Here is a 25,186-nt window from a genome sequence, read left to right on the forward strand (position 1 = left end):
CCACACTGTAGGGAACCTAGTCCAATCATTGAGGAGAAAGTGAGGTCTGCAGATGCTGGAGATCAAAGTTGAAACTTTATTGCTGGAACAGCACAGCAGGTCAGGCAGCATCCAGGGAACAGGAGATTCGACGTTTCGGGCACAGGCCCTTCTTCAGGCCATTCCTGAAGAAGGGCCTGTGCCCGAAACGTCGAATCTCCTGTTCCCTGGATGCTGCCTGACCTGCTGTGCTGTTCCAGCAATAAAGTTTCAACTAGTCCAATCATTACCTTGTGAAATCTGATATTTGTAAATATACCGTTCTGACTTCAACTACATGTTTCAGACAGAGAGAGACAAGCTGACAAAAAAACAGTGTGAGAGAGAAAAACAGACGCATAGAGAAACAGTGAGAGAAGGAGACGCAGAGAAAATGAGACAGAAAGACAGTTTGTGTGTGTGTGAGAGAGAGAGATGGAGAGACAGAGGCAAGGAGTAACAAAATGAGTAAGAGACAGAGAGAGACAATCAGACGTGCAGAGTGGGATAGAGTGAGAATGGAGGACAGACAGAGGTGACAGTGACAGAGAGAAAACGACAGAGAGTGAGAGGCAGAGAGGGAAAGAGCGAGAAAGAGATGGAGAGTGAGGCAGCAGGGAGACAGAAAGATACATGGGGAAGAACAAGAAAGAAGGACAGAGAGAGAACGGCAGTTAGAGATCGAAAGTGACAGAGAGATGGTGCGAGTGAAAGACACTCTGTAGGACACGGACAGACAGTGAATGAGGGAGAGTCAGAGACAGTAGAAACAGAGAGATACACAAAGAGAGAGAGATCGATGGAGACAGAGACATGGAGGGGGGAAGATCAAAAAGAGGAAAAGAAACAGTCAGTGAGAAAGAAGGTTACTGTGTGTGTGAACAAGAGATACTGTGAGGGAGTGAGGAAAACAGTGAGATACACTGAAAGAGAGAGAGTGGGAGAAAATGGGAGAGGAAGGCTCAAAGGGACAGCGGTGCTGAGACAGAAATAGTGAGAGGGAAAGACAGTGAGAGAGGTAGGGAGATGTATAAAAAAAGGAGACTGGGATAGTGGGAGAATGAGACAAACAATGGGAAACAGGAATAGAGGAGACATTGAGAGAGAAAGGGAGAGTTACAGAGAAAGAAAGACAGAGTGACAGAGAATGTGTGTGCACGTGAGAGGGAGAGAGAGAGATACCATGAAGGACAGCGATCGAGAGAGATAGAGTGAGAGAAAGAGCAAGTCAGAGACATAATAGAAACAGAGAGATGCACGAGGAGAGACAGAGATAGTGAGAAAGACATGGGGAGCAAGAAAGAGGAACAGAACAAGTCAGTGAGAGAAAGAGAGGCAACATGTCTGTGAAAGAGAGATACTGTGAGTGAGAAAGCAAGGCAGAGGGCGTTGACAGATACAGTGAGATGTACAGAAAGAGAGAAAGTGGGAGACAGAGAGAGATAGTGGGAGAGAGAGATACAGCGGGGTGTGGAGAAAGAAGGACAGACAGAATGAGAGTGTGAGTCAGTTAGACCGAGAGAGGGAGAGGTACTGTGACAGAAAGAGAGAGAGGGAGAGACAGTGACAGAGAGAGAGAGAGAGAGAGAGACAGAAAGAACGAAAGACAGAGAGACACTATAAGAGAGACATAGGGAAAGATTGAGAAAGATGGACAGAGAGAAATCGATAGTGAGAGAGGGCCAGTTTGAGAGAGTGAGACGAGATACAAAGACACTGTGAAGGATAGAGAGAGAAAAAGTCATAGAGAGAGGAATTCAGAAACAGAGGAGACACACAGAGACACAAGGAGGGCATGGGAAAGAGAGAGAGAGAGACATGAGTGGGGGGAACGAGCAAGAAAAAGGAACAGGGAGAGTCATTGAGCGAGAGAGTTGTTGAGGGAGACAACAAGACAGTGAGAAAGAAAAGAATAATGACACAGACAGTGGAAGAGAAAAAGAGAGAGTGCGATAGAGGGAGAATCAGGGAGAGAGAAAGAGACAGAAGGAGAGAGACACTGAGATGAGAAAGTGGGAGACAGTGAGTTACAGAGGGAGAGAGAGAGAGAGAGATTGAACCAAATGAAGACAAACAGAGAGAGGCATAAAAAAGAATCACCAACCTGAATCACCTCTTCTCTGAACCAGTTAAAGAGTCTGCCCTTCAGCCGTCAATTTATGTCACTGTCCCTATTGGGCCACTCCTTCTTTTCATTCAGACATTTACATCTTGCAAAACATACTCTTGGCCAAACGAACCACAGCACGTCCATCCAGTTTAACAGGGATAGAATATAAAGTGTAAAAATAATTTGATGTCATTTGCATGTTCCTTTGCTTCAAACCAATTTAATGCCAATACTCCGGTGGCTGTTTTCAAACTCTCCTCAAGGTGAGACATTTATTCAGCAACCAACAATTCAATGTGTGTGTTTAATTAAATACACTCTACAAAAGTATTGCATGCAATACTTACTGTCAGAAGCAAGTACTTCATCTGAAGAAATACTTTTATATTGAACTCTCCACTGAAACCTCCCCTTCCCTCATAAGATCAGCGGCAATGTGCAATTTACTTAAACAAGCTGACAGCTGGCAAGTGGACAACCTGACAGTGAAGCATTGCCTCACCACTGCTCCTGATAATGCGTCAGTCTGTATACTCTGTAGTTTAGTTTGCATCCATTTCAATCAAAGATTTTAAATATTTCATCGTTTGTAACAAATTTGAGTTCCAATCATGACCAAATGCTCAACACGATTTCATCATTGAATCCAGGGGAAGGAAAAGATTGTTGTCAATTAAAGGAAGCGGTGCGTAAAGCTGACGTTGGGTGGGAGGGGCATCATGTAGTTCAGTGGGAATGAACAGGTTTCTTTAAAACATGCTGATGTTAAACCCCAGGCCTGGGGATTCAGAACAACGTTTTGAATTCAGGACAGTAGGACTAAAAAAAAATGAATTAAGAGAGAAAACAACATGAACTTAAACCAGTGAGAGAGATGAAAGTTGATTAGAAAAGACAAATATGTACCAGAGTGGCAGCGAACGATCATGATCACTGCAACCAATATTCTGAGTATTTCGAAAGTTGATCTTCAGATGTTGGGATTGTATTAATTAATTTTCAGTACGACTTCTGTTCACTAATGACCAATTCATGGATCTGCTCATTTTCACTAGGACATTGCTTCTGTTGTATTATTGAGAAGTGGAGTGAATGTTCCTCTCTGAAGACAGACCCAAAATATCATCTTTTTTCTCTGTTTTTCACAGCGTCCCAATTGCAAGTTTTCCTGCCTCTGCCAGTTGTCGGTGCATAACTGTCTTTTCTGATTACCTTCTGCTTTATCTCTAGAAACCTATTTCAAACACTTGTTTAGGTCTCACGCCAGTTTAATTTCATATTGTTTTCGCTAACTGCATTATTTTGTTAATCCTGAATTACTGAATACAAAAGTATTCCTAAGCACCAGGCGCAGGCCTTAACGTCTGCTTTATATATATATTCTTTTAAAAAATAACTTTTTTTGAAAAAATCAACCTGTTCTGAGATGTTAATGCACAGCTCTGGAGCATGTGTAGGGACACTACCACTGTACTACAAGATACCTCTTCCACCCAACATCAGCTTTACGCTCGTCTTCATTTAATTAACAACAATCTTTACCTTCCCATGGATTCCATGATCAGATCCTGTTGAGCTTTTGCTCATTATTGAAACTCATTTTTTTTTACAAATGATGAAACCGTTAAAACCTTTGATTTAAATGCAAGTGAACCAAACTACAGACTGCCACATTATCAGGAGCAGTGGGGAGGCAAGGCTTAACTGTCAGGTTGTCCACTTGACAGATGTCAGCTGGGTTGTGTCTTTGAGTAAAGTGCACATTATCGCTGATTTTGTGAGGGAAGGTTATGCTTCCAGTGGAGAGATCAGTATAAAAGTATTTCTGCAGATGAAGTACTCGATTCCGACAGTAGAATTGGACACAAAACCCTATTTTCCTCATTAAAAGAAAAGTAGTGTTTATTTAATTACACAGACAGGAGTGTTCCCTCCCAGTTGGGGAATACTTCAGCGGTCCAGGACATTCGACCTCAGACATTTGGATGACCATCCTCCAAGGCTGACTTCGGGACAGGCAGCAGCGAATAGTGGCCGAGCAGAGGCTGATAGCTTAGTTCGGTACCCATAGTGAGGGCCTCAACCGGGAACTTGTGCTCATGGCGCACTACAGATGTCCACCATTGCACTATACACACACGCACACATAGACACGGACACACGTGGGAAGCTAGGGAAGTAATTTCTAGGCCAGTTGCTGAGATATTCGTATCATCGATAGCAACAGGTGAGGTGCTGGAAGACTGGGGTTTGGTTAACATGGACGGGAAAGATGGGAAGGAAAACCCAGGGAACTATAGACCGGTGAGTCTGACAACAGGGGTGGGAAGGTTGTTGGAGTGAATCCTGATGGAAAGCACTTCCATGTATTTGGAAAGGCAAGGAATGATTCGGTCGAGGCAATATGGTTTTGTGCATGGGAATTCGTGTCAACATTGACTTGATGTTTTGAAGGATTTTTGAAGATGATTGATGAGAAGGCATTTGGCATGCTTTCCATCATTGGCCAAAGTATGGAATATAGGAGTTGTGAGAACATATTGCGGCTGTTCAGGACTTTGGTTCGACCGCTTTTGGAATATTATGTGCAATTCTGGTGTCCCTCCTATTGGAAGGATGTTCTGAAACTTGAAAGCATTCAGAAAAGATTTACAAGGATGTTGCCAGGGTTGGAGGATTTGAGCGACAGGGAGAAGCTGAATCGGCTGGGGCGGTTTTCCCTGGAGTGTCAGAGGCTGGGGGGTGACCTTGTCGAACTTTATATAATCATGAAGAGAATGGATAGGATAAATAGACAAGGTCTTTACCCTGGGGTGGGAGAGACCAGAACTAGAGGGGATAGGAGGATGCGAGGAGAAAGATATAAAAGTGACTGAAGGGGCTACTTTTTCTCGAAGAGGGTGGTGTGTGTATGGAATGGGAGCCCCAGAGTAAGTGGTGGATGCTGGTACAATCACAGCATTTAAAAGGCATCTGGATGGGTACATGACTAGGAAGGATTTGGAGGGATATGGTCCGGGTGCTGGCAGGTGGGACTAGATTGGGTTGGGATATCTGGTCGGCCTGGACGGGTTGGACCGAAGGGTCTGTTTCCATGCTATACATCTACATGAATCTATGAAAGAAGAGCAGTGGACGTGATCTACATGGAATTCAGTGAGGCACTTGAAAAGGTTCCTCATGGTAAACTGTTTAGCAAATTAAGATCATGTGGAATATCGGGAGAACGAGCCATTTCACTGTAGAATTGGCTCAAAGGGAGGAGACAGAGGGAGTTGGTGGATGGTTATTGTTCTGTCTGGAGGCCTATGACCAGTGGTGTCGCACAAGGATCGGTGCTGGGTCCACAGTGTTCAATCAGTTACATAAATCACTTGGATGCGAAGATAAGAGGCATAGTTCCTAACTGGAAGATGGTTAAAGTTGGAGGTGCAGTCGACAGCGAAGATGCTTACCTTAGAGTACAACAGGATCTTGATCAGATGGGCCTCTGGGCTGAGGAGTGGCAGATGGATTTTAATTTAGATAAATGTGAAGTGCTGCATTTTGGGAAGGCAAATTAGGGCAGGACTTGTACACTTTATGGAATGGTCCTGTGGAGTGTTGCTGAACAAAGGGACTTTGGAGTGCAGGTTCATAGTTCCTTGATAGTGGAGTTGCAGGTAGACAGGATAGTGAAGAAGGCATTTGGTATACTTTCCTGTGTTGATCAGAACATTGAGTATAGGAGTTGGAAGGTCATGTTCTGGCTGCACAGGACATTGGTTAGGCCACGTTTAGAATGTTGTGTTCACTTCTGGTCTTCCTGATGTAGGAACGATGCTGTGAAATTTGAAAGGGTTCTGAAAAGATTTATAAGGATGTTGCCAGTGTTGGAGGGTTTGAGCTGTTGGGAGAGGCGGAATCGACTGGGGCTATTTCCACTGGACCATGGGAGCCTGAGGGGTGAAGTTACAGAAATTTTTAAAATTAAGAGGGGCACGGAGAGGGTGAAGAGCTATAGACTTTTCCCCTGTGAGGGGGATTCCAGAACTGGAGGGCATAGGTTTAAGGAGAGGGAAAAGATTAGGGAGAGATCTAAGGGGGAGACTGTTCATGCAGATGGTGGTGTGTGTATGAAATGCGCTGCCAGAGGAAGTGGTGGATGTGTGTACTGTTACATTTAAAAGGCACCAGGATGGATATTTCAATAGGAAAAGTTTGGAACGAAATGGGGGAAATGCGAGCAAATGGAACTAGATTAATTGAGGATATTTGGTCTTAATAGACGAGTGGGACCGAAGGGTACTGATCAGCTCCATGACTCCTTGATTCTACTTGGAGCGTTGCATGGCAACGAGGCCAGTCCCATCCTTCACAACACCGGAAACTGGTAGAATCTCAGTACGGAGTGACACTTGGTGTTTGTGCACCGAGGGGCTATGCACAGCTTGATGCAACCCCACACAAAGGGGGGGGGGGGGGGGGGCGGGGACATCATGTTGAGGGCGATGGTGGGTATGTTTGCATACTACATTCGCTTGGCGCCTGCCCCATCCATTGTGCCGTCGCCACGTTGTGACCACTTCCGAAAACCCAAAACTTGATTCTGCACCAATTCACACGCAGCCGCCCTCACACGCTGCTGAACACTTTCCCCAATTCGAACCACTCCACCCCACTCCACCCCCAACAAGAGGACTACCGTTGGAATGATAATAAGAACTTATCCTGCAGTTAGTAACCAGGGGCTCTCGAGTATAAGACACTGTTACCGCCACCTTTGTGTGGCATTGTATCTGTCTCTCTGTTCCTGTCTCTGTTTCTCTTTCCCTGACCCTCACCCCCCGATTCTCTCTTTAGTGGGTGTTAGTGGATCGTTCTGGAGGCTTATGAACAGCGGTGTCCCACAAGGATCGGTGCTGGTTCCACTGTGTTTTCTCAGTTACATAAATTATTTGGGTGTGAACATAGGAGGCACAGTACCTTAGTTGCAGATTTCACTAAAATTGGAGGTGCAGTGGATAGCGAAGAAGCTTCCCTAGAGTTAGAGGGGATATGGGTGAAATGCAAGCAAATGGGACTGTATTAATTGAGGATACTTGGTCTTAATGGTGAGTTGGACAGAAGGGTCCGTTTATGCACTGAACAGCTCCATGACTCTGTGACTCTATTTGGAGGGTTGCAAGGCTACGAGTCCAATCCCATCCTTTCCAGAATCGGGGACAGGTAGAACCATCACTACGGAATGACACTTGGTATTTGTGTGCACACAGCTTGATGCAGCTGCACACAAAGGGGGGCCATCAGGGTGAGGGCGGTGTTGGGTATGTTCATCCCCCCTTATCTACGGTTTTGTACTTGGACTCCCTGCAGACACAGTCTATCTTCGGCTGCCAGATGAAGTGGAAGTTGCCTCGAGTGACTGAAACAGTGCAGTTTTGGGGATGGGCCAGCAGAAAACGGCGTCAAAATCCGTGTCCAGGAAGGCGTTGACCTGCAGGCATCTACTGCCTGGAAGAGTCTCCCTTGTCAGGGTCACATCCATCCTGATGGACTCAGCAAAGGGCTCCATACAACACACAAACAAGGCCGGTGAAAGTGGGCAGCCCTGCCTAACCCTGGATCTGACGGGGAAGCTTCCAGATCCCACCTGTTGATTGAGACTGCGCGAACGATGTTGTTGTGGTGCAGTCGGATCCAATTGCAGACTCCCTCCCCAAAGACAATTTTGGGGAGTAGGTCCCACATGGAGGTGTGGGTGATATTCTGTCAAAAGCCTTCTCCTGGCCCAGGCTGATGAATTCAGTTTATTGAGGACATGACAAAAATGGTTAGTGAGACAAAAGTGGACGATATTGACTTCAGTCCTCCTCATGACAGACTGGAACAAAAGCTTGCGATCAGGGATGAGATGGCAAGATGTATACAGAACTGGAGTAGTAGGAAGACAGAGGGGGCAGTGAATGAATGGTTTAAGAAATGGAGACTTGTGATTATTGGTGTTCTGCAGGGATCCGTGCTGGGAGCTCTGCTGTTTATGGTCGATTTGGAGGAAAACATGGTTGGATATTTAATAGGTTTGCATATTATACAAATATTGGTGGAATTGCAGATAGTGAGGAAGATTGTCAGAGGATACAGCAGTTGGAGTTGAGATTGCTTACAGTGTGGAAACAGGCCATTTGGCCCAACAAGTCCACACCGCCCCGCTGAAGCGCAACCCACCAATACCCCTACATTTACCCCTTAGCTAACACTACTGGCAATTTAGCACGGGGGGAATGTGCAAACTCCACACAGTCTGTCGCCTGAGGCGGGAATTGAACCCACGTCTCTGGCGCTGTGAGGCAGCAGTGCTAACCACTGTGCCATCGTGCCGCCCAACAAAAGGGAGGTGATCCATTTTCAAAGGTCAAGTGTAGATTTAATAGTGAATGGTAGAACCCTTAGGAGTATTAACTTGCAGAGCGCTGTGGGTGTGCAGGTTTACAGATCATTGAAGGTGGCAGCTCAGGCTTTTAAGGGAGTGAAAAATGCCTATGGCATGCTTGCCTTCACTGGAAGGGGCATTGAGGAAATGGATAGATGAGTTACCGCGGGAGCAGCAAAGAACTTTAACGAGGCCACACTTGAGATACTGTGTGCAGTTCTGGTCACCAGAAGGATGGGGATGCTTTGGAGAGGGTACAGAAAATGTTTACCCGGATGTTGTTTTGTATTGGGAAGTTTAGCTGTGAAGAAAGGTTGGATAGACTGGGGCTGTTCTCAATAGAATGCAGGAGGTTGAGGGAGCTGATCGAGGTTTATAAGATTGTTACTGACGTGGACAGAGTGGACAGTATGAGGCTTTTTTCCCAGGGTTGAAGGGGTACAGGGGCCATAGGTTCAAGGTGCGATGGACGGAGGAAGGGAGAAATTTAAAAGAGCTGTGAGTGACAAGTTTTTCACAGATAGGCTGCTGAGTGCCTGCAATGTGCTGCCAGAGGAAGTGGTGGAAACAGACACGACAGCAGCTTTCAAGAAACACCTGGACGAATACATGAATAGGAAGGGAAGAGAGGAATAGGAATCCTGTAACTGAAGACAGTTGTAGAAAGTAAGGACAAAATGACTTGTCACAGGCTTGGAGGGCCGAAGGGCCTGTCGCTGTGCTGCGTTGTTCTTAGTTCTCTTCTTCTCTGTGTTCTACGATCTAAGACCTGAGCAGGCTGAAGCTCCATGAGAGCTATTTGAGATTGTGTAACAGCAGTAATTTTAGATTCTGGCATTACAGCAAATAATCAACACTTGACCAGCATTGCAGAGTAGAAAGGAATCATGATTTAGCTCCTGCTACATTGCTCAATATGGGATCTTGCTGTGCATCAATTGTCATCATGCCATCTTTGCACGCAGTGAGATTTCTCATCAGCCAACTCCTCGTTTTGGAAAGGTTTCAAAAACGTCTGGCCTGAAAATCAACTTCCGGTTGACATGTTTAATGTTTGATGTTAGTGAGAGAGACAATCCCTGGGATCTTGGCTGTGCCATCTCCAAAAAAGAAATCACTGTCTTTTAATTGATCCCGTTTCTTTTATCCCAGGGAATTATTATTCGCTTGGAAAATCCAAAGAGAGAGAGAGAGTTTGGGCAAGGTGAAATTTGAAAAGAGCATCCTCCAAGAGGAGAACACAATCCTGAGGCCTATTCCACAGGCCGCACTCCGTGGGGCGCCACTTCAGTTGTGTCCCTTTATTTTCCCAAAGACTGGTTTCATCTGTTGCACCCTAGTTTTTTTAACAGTCCTCTGGTTAACCGGGTCCTGTCAGATTATGGGCCTGTCATTTTAAAACAGGTTTGAAGCCTGGGATTAAAGTAACCAAGGTCTTCAGATTTGACACAAAGCTTTTAACCCCCACGTCCCCACCCACAGCGAGTTTCTGACTGACAGAACTTCCCAAAGAGGAAAATCCTAAATGTCAAATTGTCTCTTAAAGACTTGTTATCATGTCAGAGTAATAATGTGTGAATCTTCACATTGAGAGTGAGAGAGAGACTTGTAAATGGGAGAGAGGCAGGAGAAAGACAGACAGGGTGGGTGTGAGGGAGAGACATTTGAGATTGTGAAGTAGCAGCTTTGTCAGTGCATGTAGTTGTAACAAATATTGAACATTTCAGCAGCCCCCATCAGAAATATCGAGCTGATCTTGCTGCTGACAGATTTCTGCCTGTGAGATCTTGCTGTGCTCTGACAGCCTGCGGCAATGCGATTGAAGAAACGAGCGTTTCAATAAACCAACAGCTTTAATGCTGCCCGGTGGGTCTGTAATTGAAATCTCTGAACTTTTTTCCCAATTTGATCGTGCTTGGGTTTGCTGAATAATGTTTTGTGTGAAGGAATAACCTCTTGCTGTGTAATTTGTTTGAAAACCAAGCCACCTTTCCAGTTCCAATAACCTTTTTCGCTCCCACTCTCTCCACCCACCCCTTGCAGGAATTGCTATTTTGAAACTATGACAGGACTAGAAATCCTTCCCTTGGATAGAAGCTTCCTCCAGAAGGGAATCTCGGACATCAGCCTGAGGCCTATTCGACAGGCCGCACCCCATGGGGTCCGTGTAAGTTGTGTCTATTTGTTAGCCTGAGGTTTGATTTCCTCTGGGATGCCCTCGATTTTTAAAGGTCTCTGGTTAACTGAGATTGATTGTGACTCTGTCATTTTAATGCAAGTTTGAAGCCTGTGGTGAAAATAACCAGGGCCTTGGGATTTGACACAAGCATGTTAAGTATCTGACACACAGGACTCCAAAAAGAGGAAATTAAAACCCTGAATGTGAAACTCTCCTTAAAAACTTGGTTTCATGTCAGAGTAATGTGTGGTGTGTGGGCAGGATGGACGAGACAGGATAAAGACAGAGAGAGAGAGGGGTAGAGAGAGAGAGTTATAGTTGGCAGTCACACTGACATTAGGAAAATCCCAAGAGGGCACCTCAGCAAATATCCCCACGGTCTGACCAGTTCTTCGAGGCTCCTGAGGTGTCATTGTTTACTGTTTTCAAACTGCACAGCTAACCATTAGAAAGCATAAAAATGTTTAAATGTTTAAAAGGAAAGAAGGAATGATCAAGCTTTCGTGTGCTAGAGTTAACATGACAATTTTCACGGAGATCCAACGAAGTTAAATCCTGACATTAACATCTCAACAGGACAGGCAGCTCCCTGGGAGGGGATTGAGAGACATTGCAATGTGTCTGACACTCTGGGGTGGAGACAGTAAACCCCTCATCGAGAATAAATCTGCAGAAGAATATGTCAAATTAATTCTCATGTTATTTCTCTCTCTTTCGAGAGAGAGAGCAGCTCTCTCTGTCTGGTAGAGATTGTCTGTGGTGGGGTGGGGGGGTGTGTGCCGCCTGGGTGGGGGTGGGAGTGAGAGGGACAGACAGATTGATGTACGTGTGTGTGTAGAGAGAGAGGGATAGACAGAGAGAGATTATTTGGTATCTGCAGCAACAGTTGACACTGAAACAGCTTCACACAGGAGAAAGGAATTAGATTCCCGGGCAAGCTGCTGTTGTCGTGCTGGGCTGGGAACAATGTCAGCTGGGTTGTGTCTTTGGGTAAAGTGGACATTATCGCTGATCTTATGAGGGAAGGATATGCTTCCAGTGGAGAGATCAACATAAAAGTATTTCTTCAGATGAAGTACTCGCTTCTGACAGTAGCATTGGACACAAAACCCTGTTTACCTCATTTAAAAAAAGAGCAGAGTTTATTTAATTAAACATACGCATAGTGAATTGTTGGATGCTGAATAAATGTCTCGCCAAGAGGAGCGTCTGGAACCAGTCACGAGAATGTAGTCATCAAATGGGTCCGAAGCAAAGGACATGCAAATAGAATCAAATTGTATTTGCACTTTGCATTTAAGACTGTTGACCTAAGAGATGGGTGAATGTGCTGTGGTTCGTTTGGCCATGAGATTGTTTTGCAAGTTGTACTAAATTGGAGGAAGGCAAATTTTGATGTTACTTGCCAAGAACATTTAATAGCTGATTGGCAGCAGATACCCGCAGGTAAATGAACAGCTAAAAAATGGGAAGCCGTCAAAAATGAGATAATCAGAGTACAGAAGTAAGGTGGAATACAGGGCGGGTAGGTGTAAGGTGGAGTAAACATTCCATTAGACACCCTGGACTAAAACCCTCTGAAATTGGGATATCAGATGGGGAATTCACATTTAAACGAAGAGTCAGTGAGATCTCTGGCTGAGACAGACGAGGCAATATGCAAGCTCAGGGGCAGCAGTCTGGAACAGGGGTAAGATAAAGGGAGGCCCCACAAATGCCTCAGCTAAAAGACAGTGAGGAGCAAGTGAGGGCTGTGGATGTGGCGATCAGAGTGGAAAAGTGCGGCGCTGGAAAAGCACAGCAGGTCAGGAAACATCCGAGAAGCAGGAGACTCAGCATTTCGGCCAACAGTCCATCATCAGGAATGTGGGGCGTGGGGAAGGGAGCTGAAAGATAAACTGGGGGGGGTTGGTGGTGGGGCTGGGGAAGGTAGCTGGGAAGGTGATGGGTAAATGCAGGTGGGGAGAGGGTGATAGGTCGGAGGGGAGTGTGGAGCGGATTGTTGGGAAGGAAGATGGACAGTTCGGACACGTCAAGTGGCCGTTGCTGAGTTGGAGGTTTGGTTCTGGGATGAGGTGCGGATGGGGGAGATGAGGAAACTGGTGAAGTCGATGTTAATTTCGCGTGGTCGGAGGGTCCCAAGGTGGAAGATGAGGCGTTCCTCCTCCAGGCATTGGGTGGCTTGGATTTGGCAGGGATGGCGTCCCAGCCCTTGCATGCCCTTGGGACTGTCAGAGTGGGAGTTGAAGTGTTCAGCCACAGGGTAGTGGGGTTTGTTTGGTGCCCGTGTCCCAGAGATGTTTCCTGAAACAATCCACAAGACGGTGTCCTGTCTCCAAATGTAGAAGAGACCACTTCGGGTGCAACGGACACAATAGATGAGTTGTTAGGATGCACAGAAATATCTCTGCCAGATGTGCAAGGATCCTTTGGGGCCTTTGTCAGAGGTAACGGGGGAGGTGTGGATGTAGGTTTTACACAGCTTGCAGCGATAAGGGAAGATGTCGAAGTGGAAGGTGGGTTGGTGAGGTGAGTGGAACTAACCAGGCAATTACTTTTGGAATAATCTCTGTGGACTCCTTCCACATTCACTCCGTGACTCCCTGGTGAGGTCCACGCACCCCCCCCCTCCCCCCCACCAACCGACCCGTCACTCACAGCACCTTCACCTGCCACCTCATGAAGTGTAAAACTTGCACCCACACCTTCCTGCTCACCCCTGTCCAAGGCCCCAAAAGATCCTTCCACATCTGACAACGATTGTTTTGTGCATCTAAACACCTCATCTACTGTGTCTTTTGCTCTTGGTGGTGTCTCCTGCACATTGGCGAGACAGGACGACAACCGATTCGGGACACACAATATGGCTTTGTGCATGCGATTTCGTGTCTGATTGACTTGATGTTTTGAAGAGGATTGATGAGAAGGCGATGGTATGCTTTCCTTCATTGGACAGAGCATTAGGTATAGGAGTGGGGGATCATATTGCAGCTGTACAGGACATTAGTTAGCCCACTCTTGGAATACTTTGTGCAATTCTGGTCTCCCTTCTATTGGAAGGATGTTCAGAAACCTGAAAGGGATCAGAAACGTTTTACAAGGATGTTGCCAGGGTTGGAAGATTTGAGCGACAGGGAGAGGCTGAATAAGCTGGGGCTGTTTTCCCTGGAGTGTCAGAGGCTGAGGGGTGACCGCGTAGAATTTTATACAATCATGAGGAGAATGGATAGGAGAAATAGACAAGGTCTTTTCCTTGGTGTGGGGGAGCCCATAACTAGAAGGGAAATGTTTAGGGTGAGAGGTGAAAGATATAAAAGTGACCGAAGGGGCAAATTTTTCTCACAGAGGGTGGTGTGTGTATGGAATGAGCGGCCAGAGTAAGTTGTGGATGCTGTTAAAATTACAGCATTTAAAAGGCATCTGGATGGGTACATGAACAGGAGTGGGGGTTTGGAGGGATATGGGCCGGGTGCTGGCAGGGGGGACTAGATTGGGTTGGGATATCTGGTCGGCAGGGACGGGTTGGACCGAAGAGTCTGTTTCCATGCTGTACATCTCTGTGAATCTATGAAAGCAGAGCATTGGACGTGACCTATATGGACTTCAGTGAGGCACTTGACAAGGTTCCTCATGGTAAACTGTTTAGCAAATTAAGATCATGTGGAATATCGGGAGGACTAGCCATTTCACTGTAGAATTGGCTCAAAGAGGGTGGATGGTTATTTTTCAGACAGGAGGCCCATGACCAGCGGTTTCGCACAAGGATCGGTGCTGGGCACACTGTGTTCTGTCAGTTACCTAAATGACTTGGATGTGTATATAAGAGGCATAGTTCTTAACTGGAAGATGGTAATAAAGTTGGAGGTGCAGTCGACAGCGAAGAAGCTAACCTCAGAGTACAACAGGATCTTGTTCAGATGGGCCACTGGGCTGAGGAGTGGCAGACGGATTTTGATTTAGATAAATGTAAAGTGCTGCATTTTGGGAAGGCAAATTAGGGCAGGACTTGTACACTTTATGGAATGGTCCCGTGGATATTGCTGAACAAAGAGACTTTGGAGTACAGGTTCATTGTCCTTGCTACTGGAATTGCAGGGAGACAGGATAGTGAAGAAAGCATTTGGTATTCTTTCCTGTATTGATCAGAAGGTCATGTTTTGGCTGCACAGGACATTGGTTAGGCCACGTTTAGAATGCTGTTTTCACTTCTGGTCTTCCTGCTGTAGGAATGATGCTGTGAGATTTGAAAGGGTTCTGATTTATCAATATGTTGCCAGTGTTGGAGAGTTTCAACTATAGATAGAAGCTGAATCGAGTGGGGCTATTTCCCCTGGAGCATCGGAGGCTGAGGGGTGACCTTACAGAAATTTATAAAATTATGAGGGGCATGGATCGGATGAAGAAGGAAAGACTTTTCCCCGGTGCAGGGGATTCCAGAACTGGAGGGTATAGGTTTAAGGAGAGGGGAAAGAATTGGAAGAGATTTAAGGGGCAAACTACTCACGAAGATGGTGGTGTGTGTCTGAAATGCGCTGCCAGAGAAAGTGGTGGATGTGTGTACTGTAACACTTGAAAGACACCTGGATGGGTATTTCAATAGGAAGAGTTTGGGAGCAAATTCGCGAAATGTGAGCAAATGGAACTGGATTAATTGATGATATTTGGTCTTAATAGACGAGTGGGACTGAAGGGTCTGTTTCTGTACTGAACGGCTCCGTGACTCTGTGACTCTATTTGTTGCATTTAACCCTCTCTCTCTCAACGCACGTATAATTCTATTTAGCTCTGTCTGTATCTCTCTCTCTGTCTCCCCCCACACAGACAATCTCAACCAGAGGGAGCTGCTGTCTCTTACGACAGAGAGAGAAATTACAAGCGTTGAGAATTACGTTGTCATATTCTACTAAAGATTTATTCTCCTTGAGGGGTTCACTGTCTCCACCCCAGTGAGCAGGATACATTGCAATGTCTCTCAGTCCCCTCCCAGAAAGCTGTCTGTCCCATTGAGATGTCAGTGTCAGGACATGAACTTCGTTGGATCTCCCTCAACATTGTCATGTTAATTCTAGCACAGGAAAGCTTGATCATTCCCTGTTTGCTTTTAAGGCTTTTTAAAGCTTTGTAATGTATATCAGTGAAGTTTGAAAATATTCAACATTGACCCCTCAGAAGCCTCGAAGATTCTCTGTCCCTAAATCTACACCAAACACAAAACTGGCCGGACCGGGGTGATATTTGCTGAGGTTCCCTCTTGGGATTTTCCTGGGTTCAGAGTGACTCCCAGATATAACTCTCTCTCTCTCTCTCTATCCCTCTGCCTCTCTGTCTTTATCCGTATCTCGTCCATCCCTGCCGTCACATCACATATTACTCTGACATTACACCAAGCCTTTGGGGAGAATTTCACATTCAAGGTTTTAATTTCCTCCAGTGTGTCAGACACTTAACATGGTTGTGTCAAATCCCAAGGCCCTGGTTATTTTAACCTCAGGCTTAAAACTTGCTTTAAAATGGCAGAGCCACAATCAATCTCAGTTAACCAGAGACCCTTAAACATCCAGGGTGTCCCAGAGGAAATTAAACCTCGGGCTAACAAATAGACACAACTCACACGGCACCATGGGGTTTAGCCTGTCGAATAGGCGTCAGGCTGATGTCCGCCCCTCCACTCTCGAGGAAGCTACTGTCTGAGGGAAGGATTTCTTGTCCTGTCGTAGTCTCAAAATAGCAATTCCTGCAAGGGGGGCTTGAGAGAGTGAGAGAGAAAAAAGATTATAGGAACTGGAAAAGGGGGGGGGGGTGATTTTCAAATAAATTACACAGCAAGATGTCATTCCTTCACATAAAACACCCCTCAGCAAACCCAAGTATGATCAAATTGGGAGAAAAGTTTGGGGATTTCAATCCAAGAACCATCGGGCAGCCTTAAAACGTTTAGTTTATCAAAACGGTATCAGAGCACAACAGGATCTCACATGCAGCAACATGTCAGCAGCAAGATTAGTCGATATTTCTGATAGGGGTTGCTGAAAAGTTCAACTACACGCACTGACATAATTGTTATTTCACAATTTCAAATGCCTCTCCCTCCTTCCCTCTCTCTCTTTCTCCTTCCTCTCTCTCTTTCAGAAGTCTCTTTCTCACTTCCACTGTCAATTTGAACATTCACACATCATTACTTTAGAAAAAGTCTTTAAAAGTCAGTTTGAAATTTAGCGTTTTAATTTCCTCTTTGGGAAGTTCTGTCTCTCAGACACCCGCTGCGGGTGGGGACATGGGGGTTGACAAGTTTGTGTCAAATCCGAAGACCTTGGTTACTTTAACCCCAGGCTTCAAACCTGTTTTAAAATGACAGGACCTCAATCTGACAGGACCCAGTTAACCAGAGGCCTGTTAAAAAACAGGGTCCAGCAGATTAAACCAGTCTTTGGGGAATAAAGAGACACAACTGAGGTGGGGTCCCACAGAGTGCGGCCTGTGGAATAGGCCTCAGGACTGTGTGCCATACTTGGAGGATGCTCTTGTTCAAAGTTCACCTTGTCCCAAACTCTCTCTCTCTCTCTTTGGATGTTCCAAGCGAATAATAATTCCCTGGGATAAAAGAGACAGGGTCAATTAAAAGACGGAGAAAAAAACGCTCAGATAGATGGCACAGCAAGATTTCCAGGTATTTCCTCTCCTAGTAACATCCAAACATTAAACATGTCAGGTGAAAGTTGAATTTTCAGGCCAGACAATTTTGAAACCTTTACACGATGAAGTTTTAGCTGATGAGAAGACTCACTGCCTCTAAAGGTCGCCTGGTGTCAGTTGATGCACAGCAAGATCCCATATGGAAGCATGTAGCAGTAGCCACATCATCTGATTCTTTTCTCCTCTGCAATGCTGATCAAGTGTTAATTATTTGCTCTAATGCCAGAATCTAACATTACTGCTGTTTCACAATCTCAAATAGCTCTCCCTCTCTCTCCTACTGTGGAAGGGGTAATGACATTCACTCTGTGGACAAATTATAGAGCAAACTCATGGAGCTGCAGATTGCTCAGGCCTTGGATTCGAGAACACAGAACAACACAGCACAGGAACTGGCACTTCCTCCCTCCAAGCCTGCGCCAACACTTTTTGTCATTATTTTCTAAAAGTATCTTCTAAAACTGTTTTTTTTCCTCCAGACGTCGGGTGGCTTGGATTTGGTCGTGGAGGTGGCCGAGTACTTGCATGTCTTTGGCGGACTGTTAGGGGGAATTGATGTGCTCAGCTGCAGGGCGTTGGGGTTGTTTGGTGCGTGTATCCAAGAGATGTTCACTGAAACATTCCTCAAGTTAGCGTCCTGCGTCCACAATGTAGGGGAGACACCAGCAAGAGCAACAGACAGTAGATGAGGTGGGTGGATGTGCAGGAAAATCTCTGCCAGATGGGAAAGTGTCCATTGGGGCCTTGTACAGGGAGGTGTGGCTGCAGGTTTTACACTTTGTTCGGTGACAGGGCAAGGTGCCAGGAGTGGAGGAGGGGGTTAGTGGGGACGTTGACCTCACCAGGAAGTCATGGAGAGAATGTGGAAGCAGTCTGCAGAGACTGGTCTCTCCGTGACTCACTGATTTTAAGTTCACGCTACCCTCCAACACATACTCCATTCCTGGTACCTTCCCCTGCCGCCGCAAGAGGTTAAAACCTGCGCCCTCACCTCCCCGCTCACGTCCGACCAAGGCCTCAAAGGATCGTTCCACATCCGAAAGAGATTTTTCTGCGCATCCAAACACCTCATCTATTGTGTCCGTTCCACCCGATGTGGTTTCTGCTACATTCGGAGAACGGACACCGTCTTGCAGATTGTTTCAGGGAACATCTCTGGGACACACGCAGCAAACAAACCCAACTGACCTGTAGCTGAACATTTCAACTCCCCCTCCCACTCTCCCAAGGACATACAGGCCGATCCCGCCCATCCCCTCTGGAGGAAAGGTTTGTCCAAGGGAAGGATTTCTTATCCTGTCGTAGTTTCAAAACAGCAATACCTGAAAGGGGTGAGTGCAGAGTGGGAGAGAAAGAGGTGATTGGAACTGGAAACAGGGGGAGATTTTCAAACAAATTACACAGCAAGCGGTCATTCCTTCATACAAAACATCCCTCAGCAAACCCAAGTGCGATCAAATTGTGAAAAAAGTTCGGGAATTTCAATCCCAGATCCATCGGGCAGACTTAAAGCTATGGGTTTATCAGAACAGTCGTTGCTTCGATCGCATTGCCACAGGCTGTCAGAGCACAGCAGGATCTCACAGGCAGCAACGTGTCAGCAGCAAGGTCAGCTCCATTTTTCTGTTGGCAGCTGTTTAAAAGTTCAATCTTTGTTGCAACTACAGGCACTGACATAACTGCTATTTCACAATCTCAAATGCCTCTCCCTCCCTTTCTCCTGCCTCTCTCACGTTTACAAGTCTCTCTCTCTCACTCCCAATATCAATGTGAACATTCACACATTATTTCTCTGACATTATAAAAGGTCTTTCAGTGACAGGTCGACATTTAGGGTTTCAATTTCCTCTTTGGGATGTCCTGTCTCTCAGACACTTGCTGGGGGTGGGGACTTGAAGTATTAACATGTTTGTGTCAAATTCAAAGCCCTTTTCCCTTTAACCCCAGGCTTCACACCTGTATTAAAATGAAAGGGCCACAATCTTACAGGACCCAGTTAACCAGAGGCCTGTTTAAAAGAAGGGTCCAACAGAGGCATCCACTCTTTGGGGAAATAAAGAGACACAACTGAGGTGGGGCCCCACGGAGTGCGGCCTGTGGAATAGGCCTCAGGACTGTGTGCCCTCTTGGAGGATGCTCTTGTTCAATTTGACCTTGCTCCAAACTCTCTCTATCTTTGGATTTTCCAAGTGAATATTAATTCCCTGGGATAACAGAGATGGGATCAACTAAAAGACAGAGCAAGACATTTTTAGAGATGGCACAGCAAGATCCCATAGACTGCCTCTCTCAGCAACATCCAAACATTAAACATGTCAGCTGGAAGTTGATTTTCAGGCCAGCCACTGTTGAAACCTTTCCATAATGAGGAGTTCTGGAATTCCCCCAACACCGGGGAAAAGTCTTTAGCTCTTCAACCTATCCATGCCCCTCATAATTTTATAAACTTCTGTAAGGTCATCCATCAGCCTCCGAAACTCCAGGGAAAAAAGCCCCAGACTATTCTGCCTCCCCAATAGCTCAAACACTCCAACCCTGGAAACGTCCTTGGAAATCTTTTCTGAATGCTTTCAAGTTGCATGATATCCTTCCTACAGCAGGAAGACCAGAAATGAACACTGTATTCCAAACATAGTCTAACCTATGTCCGGTACAGCCGCAGCACAATGCCCACCTCCCTTACTCAATGTTCTGGCCAACAAAGGAAGGCATACCAAATAGCTTCTTCACTATCCTGAGTACCTGTAACTATCAAGGAACTATGAACCTGCACTCCAAAGTCTCTATGCTCAGTAACACCTCCCAGGACCTTACCCTACAGTGTCTAAGTCCTGCTTTGATTTGCCTTCCCAAAGTGCAGCACCTTACATTTTCCTAAATTAAACTCCATCTGCCACTACTCAGTTTACTAGTCAATCTGATCAAGCTCCTGTTGTAATCTGAGGGAAGCTTCTTCGCTATCCACTGCACCTCCAATTTTGGTGAAATCTGCGACTTCGTAACTGTGCCTCCTATGTTCACATCCAAGTCATTTATATAACTGAGAAAACACATTGGACCCAGCACCGATCCTTGTGGGACACCGCTGTTTATAGACCTCCAGACCGATCCACTAACACCCTCTGTCTCTTCTCTTTCAGCCAATTCGACATCGAAGTGACTAGTTCACCCATTATTTCACGTTATCCAACCTTGTTAAACAGTCTACCATGAGGAACCTTGTCAAGTGCCTTATTGAAGTCCATATAGTTTACTCTGCTTTCATCAATCCTCTTCAAAAATTCTTCAAAAGACCAAGTCAGTGCGACACGAATTCCCATGAACAACGCCATATTGCCTATCCAGAATCAGTCCTTGCGTTACCCAATGCATGTAAGTGCTGTCCATCAGGATTCACTCCAACAAACTTCACACTACTGATATCAGACTCAGCGGTCTATAGTTCCCCTTGGTTTTCCTTCCAGTCTTCCCCATCCACGTTAGCCAACCTCCAGTTTTCCGCTACCTCACCTATGGCTATCGATAATACAAACATCTCAGCAAGTGGCCCAGAAATTACTTCACAGCTTCCCATAGAGTTCTAGGGTACACCTGATCACGTCCCGGGTGTTCATCATCGTTTCCGTGATTTAAAACATCCAGCACCGTCTCCATCTGTCATGTGGACATTATTCAAGATGTCGCCATTTATTTTTCCAAATCTCTAGTTTTTCATATCCTTTTCCAAAGTGAACACTGAGGCAAAATATTCATTTATTATCTCCCCATCTCCTGCAATTCTACACATAGGCTGATCTTAGAGTGGCCCTATTCTCTCTCCCATTACCTCTATCTTCTCAATGTATTTGTAAAATTCCTTTGCATTCTCTTAAACCCTATAGCCAAAGTTATCCCATGTCCCCATTTGGCCCTCCAGAATTCCCTCTTAAATATACTTGTACTGCCTTTATACTCTTCAAGGCATACACTCAATCCCTGATGTCTATTCCTGACGTATGTTGCCTTCTTGAACATGACTAAAACCTGACCTTCTCCAGTCCCCCAGCACTCCCTGCACCTATGCAGGGAGAGAGGTTCAGTTTATTATTCAATAGCTCCTTGGTTCTGACACTGGGCTTATGTGGTGAGATGTGGTGTGGTGAAAAACACAGGAGGGAGATGCTTCAGAGGCAGAGGAAACTCCGTTTGTATTAAAACATTGACAAGAAAATACATATTCAGAACAACCAGTGCGAGGCATCAAGTGAATTGAGACTTGTCTCACAGCTGTTAACTCCCAAGTTCACCCTTAAGGCTCTAACTTGGTACAGTGGATTTTGACTTCCCGAGAGCTGTTAATTACTGGGTGACAGGGGAAAGGAGAGAGAGAGAGAATAAACACGAATCCTGGGGTCCTCTCGGGTTTCGCTTCCCTGGGCCCTGCCCTACACCGTCAGCCCTGAAACCCACCCTTCCTCCCCTCTCATACTGAGCTGGGAAAGAGGGTCTCGACAACCTTCTTCCAATCCCCAGAGTGGCTTCTGTTGGTTTGGAGAGTGGTGGATGTCCCTGGCACTACCCCCAGTTGGTCTCTCGGCTCTCCAGTCACATCTCACCAGTACATTGAGGGTTGTGGATGTGAAGATTGCTCACTCTCCTTCTTTTCCTGAGTCTGTGACTGGCTGTCGCCGATTTCCTTGATGCTAGCCAGACGACTTACTCAACAAACCCCAGAGATCAGGGTTCCCCACTTATACTGGCTGGAGGTTTCCAGAATCTCTCGCCAAATCTGGATTGGATCATTGAGCTATTGTCATTCCTCTCGGGGCTGACTGAGCTTCCTGAGTATTCGATGAGTGTGAATGGTTCTCCAATTAAAGTCAGTGGGTGAACCATAGTTTTAAATGTCCATTATTTCTCTTAGATGTGTGTAGGTTAAGATGTTGCTGATAGTTTGATGGCCTTCCCATTTAAGACAAACAGATTTGTATGTCGTACAAAGGCGTGGAATACTCAGTATCTCTGCATTCAAGCAAATGATTAAAAGTTGAATGGTTGTGTAATTTCGCAAGCTGCAGAATGTCTCTGTTGTTTGGTCTGCAGGCTGGTGCTTATTGTCTTTTAAAGTGTGGTGCTGGGAGGGCACAGCAAGTCAGGCAGCATCCGAAGAGCAGGAGAGTCGATATTTGAGGCATAATCCCTTCATCAGGAATAGGGGGCTGGGGAAGGGTGCTGAGAGATAAATAGGAGCGTGAGAGTGGGGTTGTGTGAAGGTAGCTGGAAAGGTGATTGGTAGATAATGGCAGGGTGATGATGGTGATAGGTCGGAGCAGAGGGTGGAGTGAAAGGTGGGAAGAAAGATGAACATTTAGCACAGTTCATGAGGGTGGTGCTGAGTTGAAGGGTTGGATCAGGGATGAGGTGGGGTGGAGGACAAATGAGGAAACTAGTGAAGTTGATGTTGATGCCATGTGGTTTGAGGGTCGCAAGGTAGAAGATGAAGTGTTCTGCTTCCAGACGTCGTCGTCTTGGATTTGGCGGTGGAGGAGGACCAGGACTTGGCCACAGGGCAGTGAGGTTGTTTGGTGCGTGTGTCCCAGAGATTTTCCCTGAAACTTTCCTCAAGTTAGTGTCCTGTTTCCTCAATGAAGAAGGGATACCATCAAGCGCAACAGACACAGTATATTAGGTGGTTGGATGAGCAGACAAATCTCTGCCAGATGTGGTAGGTTGCTTTGGGGCCTTGGCCAGAGGTGAGCAGGGAGGTGTGTGTGCATGTTTCACACTTCGTGCGGTGGCAGGGGAAGCTGCAGGGTGATGGTGGGGTGGGGGAGTAGATATCACCAGGGAGTCACAGAGCGAATTTGGAAGCAGATATTGTTCCCTCTATGACTCACTGGTTAAGTCTACACTTCCCACCAATCCACACTATACTCCCGGCACGTTCCCTTCTGACCACAAGAGGTGTAAAACCTGCACCCACACCTCCCCCTCACCTCCGACCAAGGTCCGAAAGGATCCTTCCATATCTGGCCGAGATTTTCCTGCGCATCCGAACAACTCATCTACTGTGTCCGTTGCACCTGATATGGTCTCCGTGACATTGGGAGATAGGACACTAACACGCAGATCATTTCAGGGAACATCGCTGGTACACACGCACGAAACAAACCCAATGCCCTGTGACTGAACGCTGCAATTCCCGCTCCCACTCCACTATGAACATGCAGGTCTTGAGCCTCCTCCACTACTAAATCCAAGTGTCTCAACGTCTGGAAGAAGAACGCCTCATCTTCCAACTTAGGACCCTCCGACCACATGGCATCAACATCGAATTCACCAGTCTCCTCATCTCCTCTCCACCCAACCTCACCCCAGAACCAACCCTACAACTCGGAACCGTACTCTTGAGGTGTCCTATCTGTCCATCTTCCTTCCCAACTATGCACTGCACCCTCCACTCCGACCGAACACCCTCTCCTCCACCTGCATCTACCTATCACCTTCCCAGATAACACCCCCAGCCTCGCCACCAAACCCCCCGTTTATTTTTCAGTTCCCTTCCTCCCGTCCCACATTCCTGATGATGGGCATATGGCCGAAACGTCGACTCTCCTGTTTCTCGGACATTGCCTGAACTGCTGTGCTTTTCCAGCACCAAACGTTTCGACTCTGATCGCAAGCATCTGCAGCCCTCACTTTCTCCTTCACTGTCTTTTAGCTGAGACATTTGTGGAGGCCTTCCTTTATCTTACCCCTGTTCCAGACTGCTGCCCCTAGGCTTGCTTATTGCCTACTCTGTCTTAGCCAGACAACTCAGTGACTCTTCGTTTAAATGTAAATTCCACAAACCCATGTCCAAGTCGAGAGGGTTTTAGTCCAGGGTGTCTAATGGGAATTTTTACCCCACCTAACACCTACCAGCCCTGTACTTCATCTTGGTTCTGTATTCTGATTATCTCATGTTTGGCAGCTTCCCATTTTTAGCTGTCCCTTCACCTGCGAATAACTGCTACTAATCAAATATTGAATATTCTTGCCAAATACCATCAAAATTTGCCTTCCTCCAACTTAGTACAACTTGCAAAACAAGCTCTTGGCCAAATGAACCACAGCACATTCACCCAACTCTTAAGTCAATAGGGATAGTATGCAAAGTGTAAAAGCAATTAGATTCTATTTGCATGTTCGTTTGCTTCGGACCCATTTGATGACGACATTCTCTTGGCTGGTTCCAGACTCTTCTCGAGGCGAGACATTTATGCAGCATCCAACAATTCAATGTGAGTGTTTCATTAAATAAAGTCTACTCTTTTTTTTAATGACAGAAATAGGATTTTGTGTGCAATGCTGCTGTCAGAAGCATGTATTTCATCTGAGGAAATACTTTCGTGCTGATCACTCCACTGGAAGCGTTACCTTCCCACACAAAATCAGCAATAAGGTGCACTTTACTCAAAGACAAAAAACAGCTGACATCTTGCAAGTGGACAAACTGACAGTGAAGCATTTCTTCCTCACTGCTCCTGATAATGTGACAGTCTGTATACTCTGAAGTCTGGTTTGCTTGCATTCAAATCAAAGACTTTAACTGTTGCATCATTTGTAACAAATTTAAGTTCCAGTCATGAGCAATAGCTCAACACGATCTGATCATGGAATCCAGGGGAAGGTAAAAATTGTTGTTTATTAAAGGAAGACGTGTATAAAGCTGATGTTGGGTGGGAGGGGAGAATTATGGTCAGTGGCAGTGTCCAAACCCATGCTCCAGAGGTGTGTGTTAACATCTCCGAAG

The 25,186-nt window shown here is 46.0% G+C and overlaps 1 protein-coding gene across 1 annotated transcript in view; it reads left to right on the top strand.

Moving 5' to 3' along the window:
• The first annotated feature begins 7,928 nt into the window (after positions 1-7,928).
• Positions 7,929-25,186, top strand: part of LOC148134755 (uncharacterized) — a 29,407-nt gene continuing 12,149 nt past the window's right edge. Inside the window, exons 1-2 of the mRNA XM_087985355.1 lie at positions 7,929-8,171; positions 17,892-18,000. Coding sequence (XP_087841481.1) covers positions 7,929-8,171; positions 17,892-18,000 — 352 coding nt within the window. The remainder of the gene's footprint in view (positions 8,172-17,891; positions 18,001-25,186) is intronic.

This window comes from Chiloscyllium plagiosum, unplaced genomic scaffold (assembly GCF_037043375.1).
Source record: "Chiloscyllium plagiosum isolate Xiang-an unplaced genomic scaffold, Cpla_swu_hap1 HiC_scaffold_52, whole genome shotgun sequence".
Taxonomy (NCBI): domain Eukaryota; kingdom Metazoa; phylum Chordata; class Chondrichthyes; order Orectolobiformes; family Hemiscylliidae; genus Chiloscyllium; species Chiloscyllium plagiosum.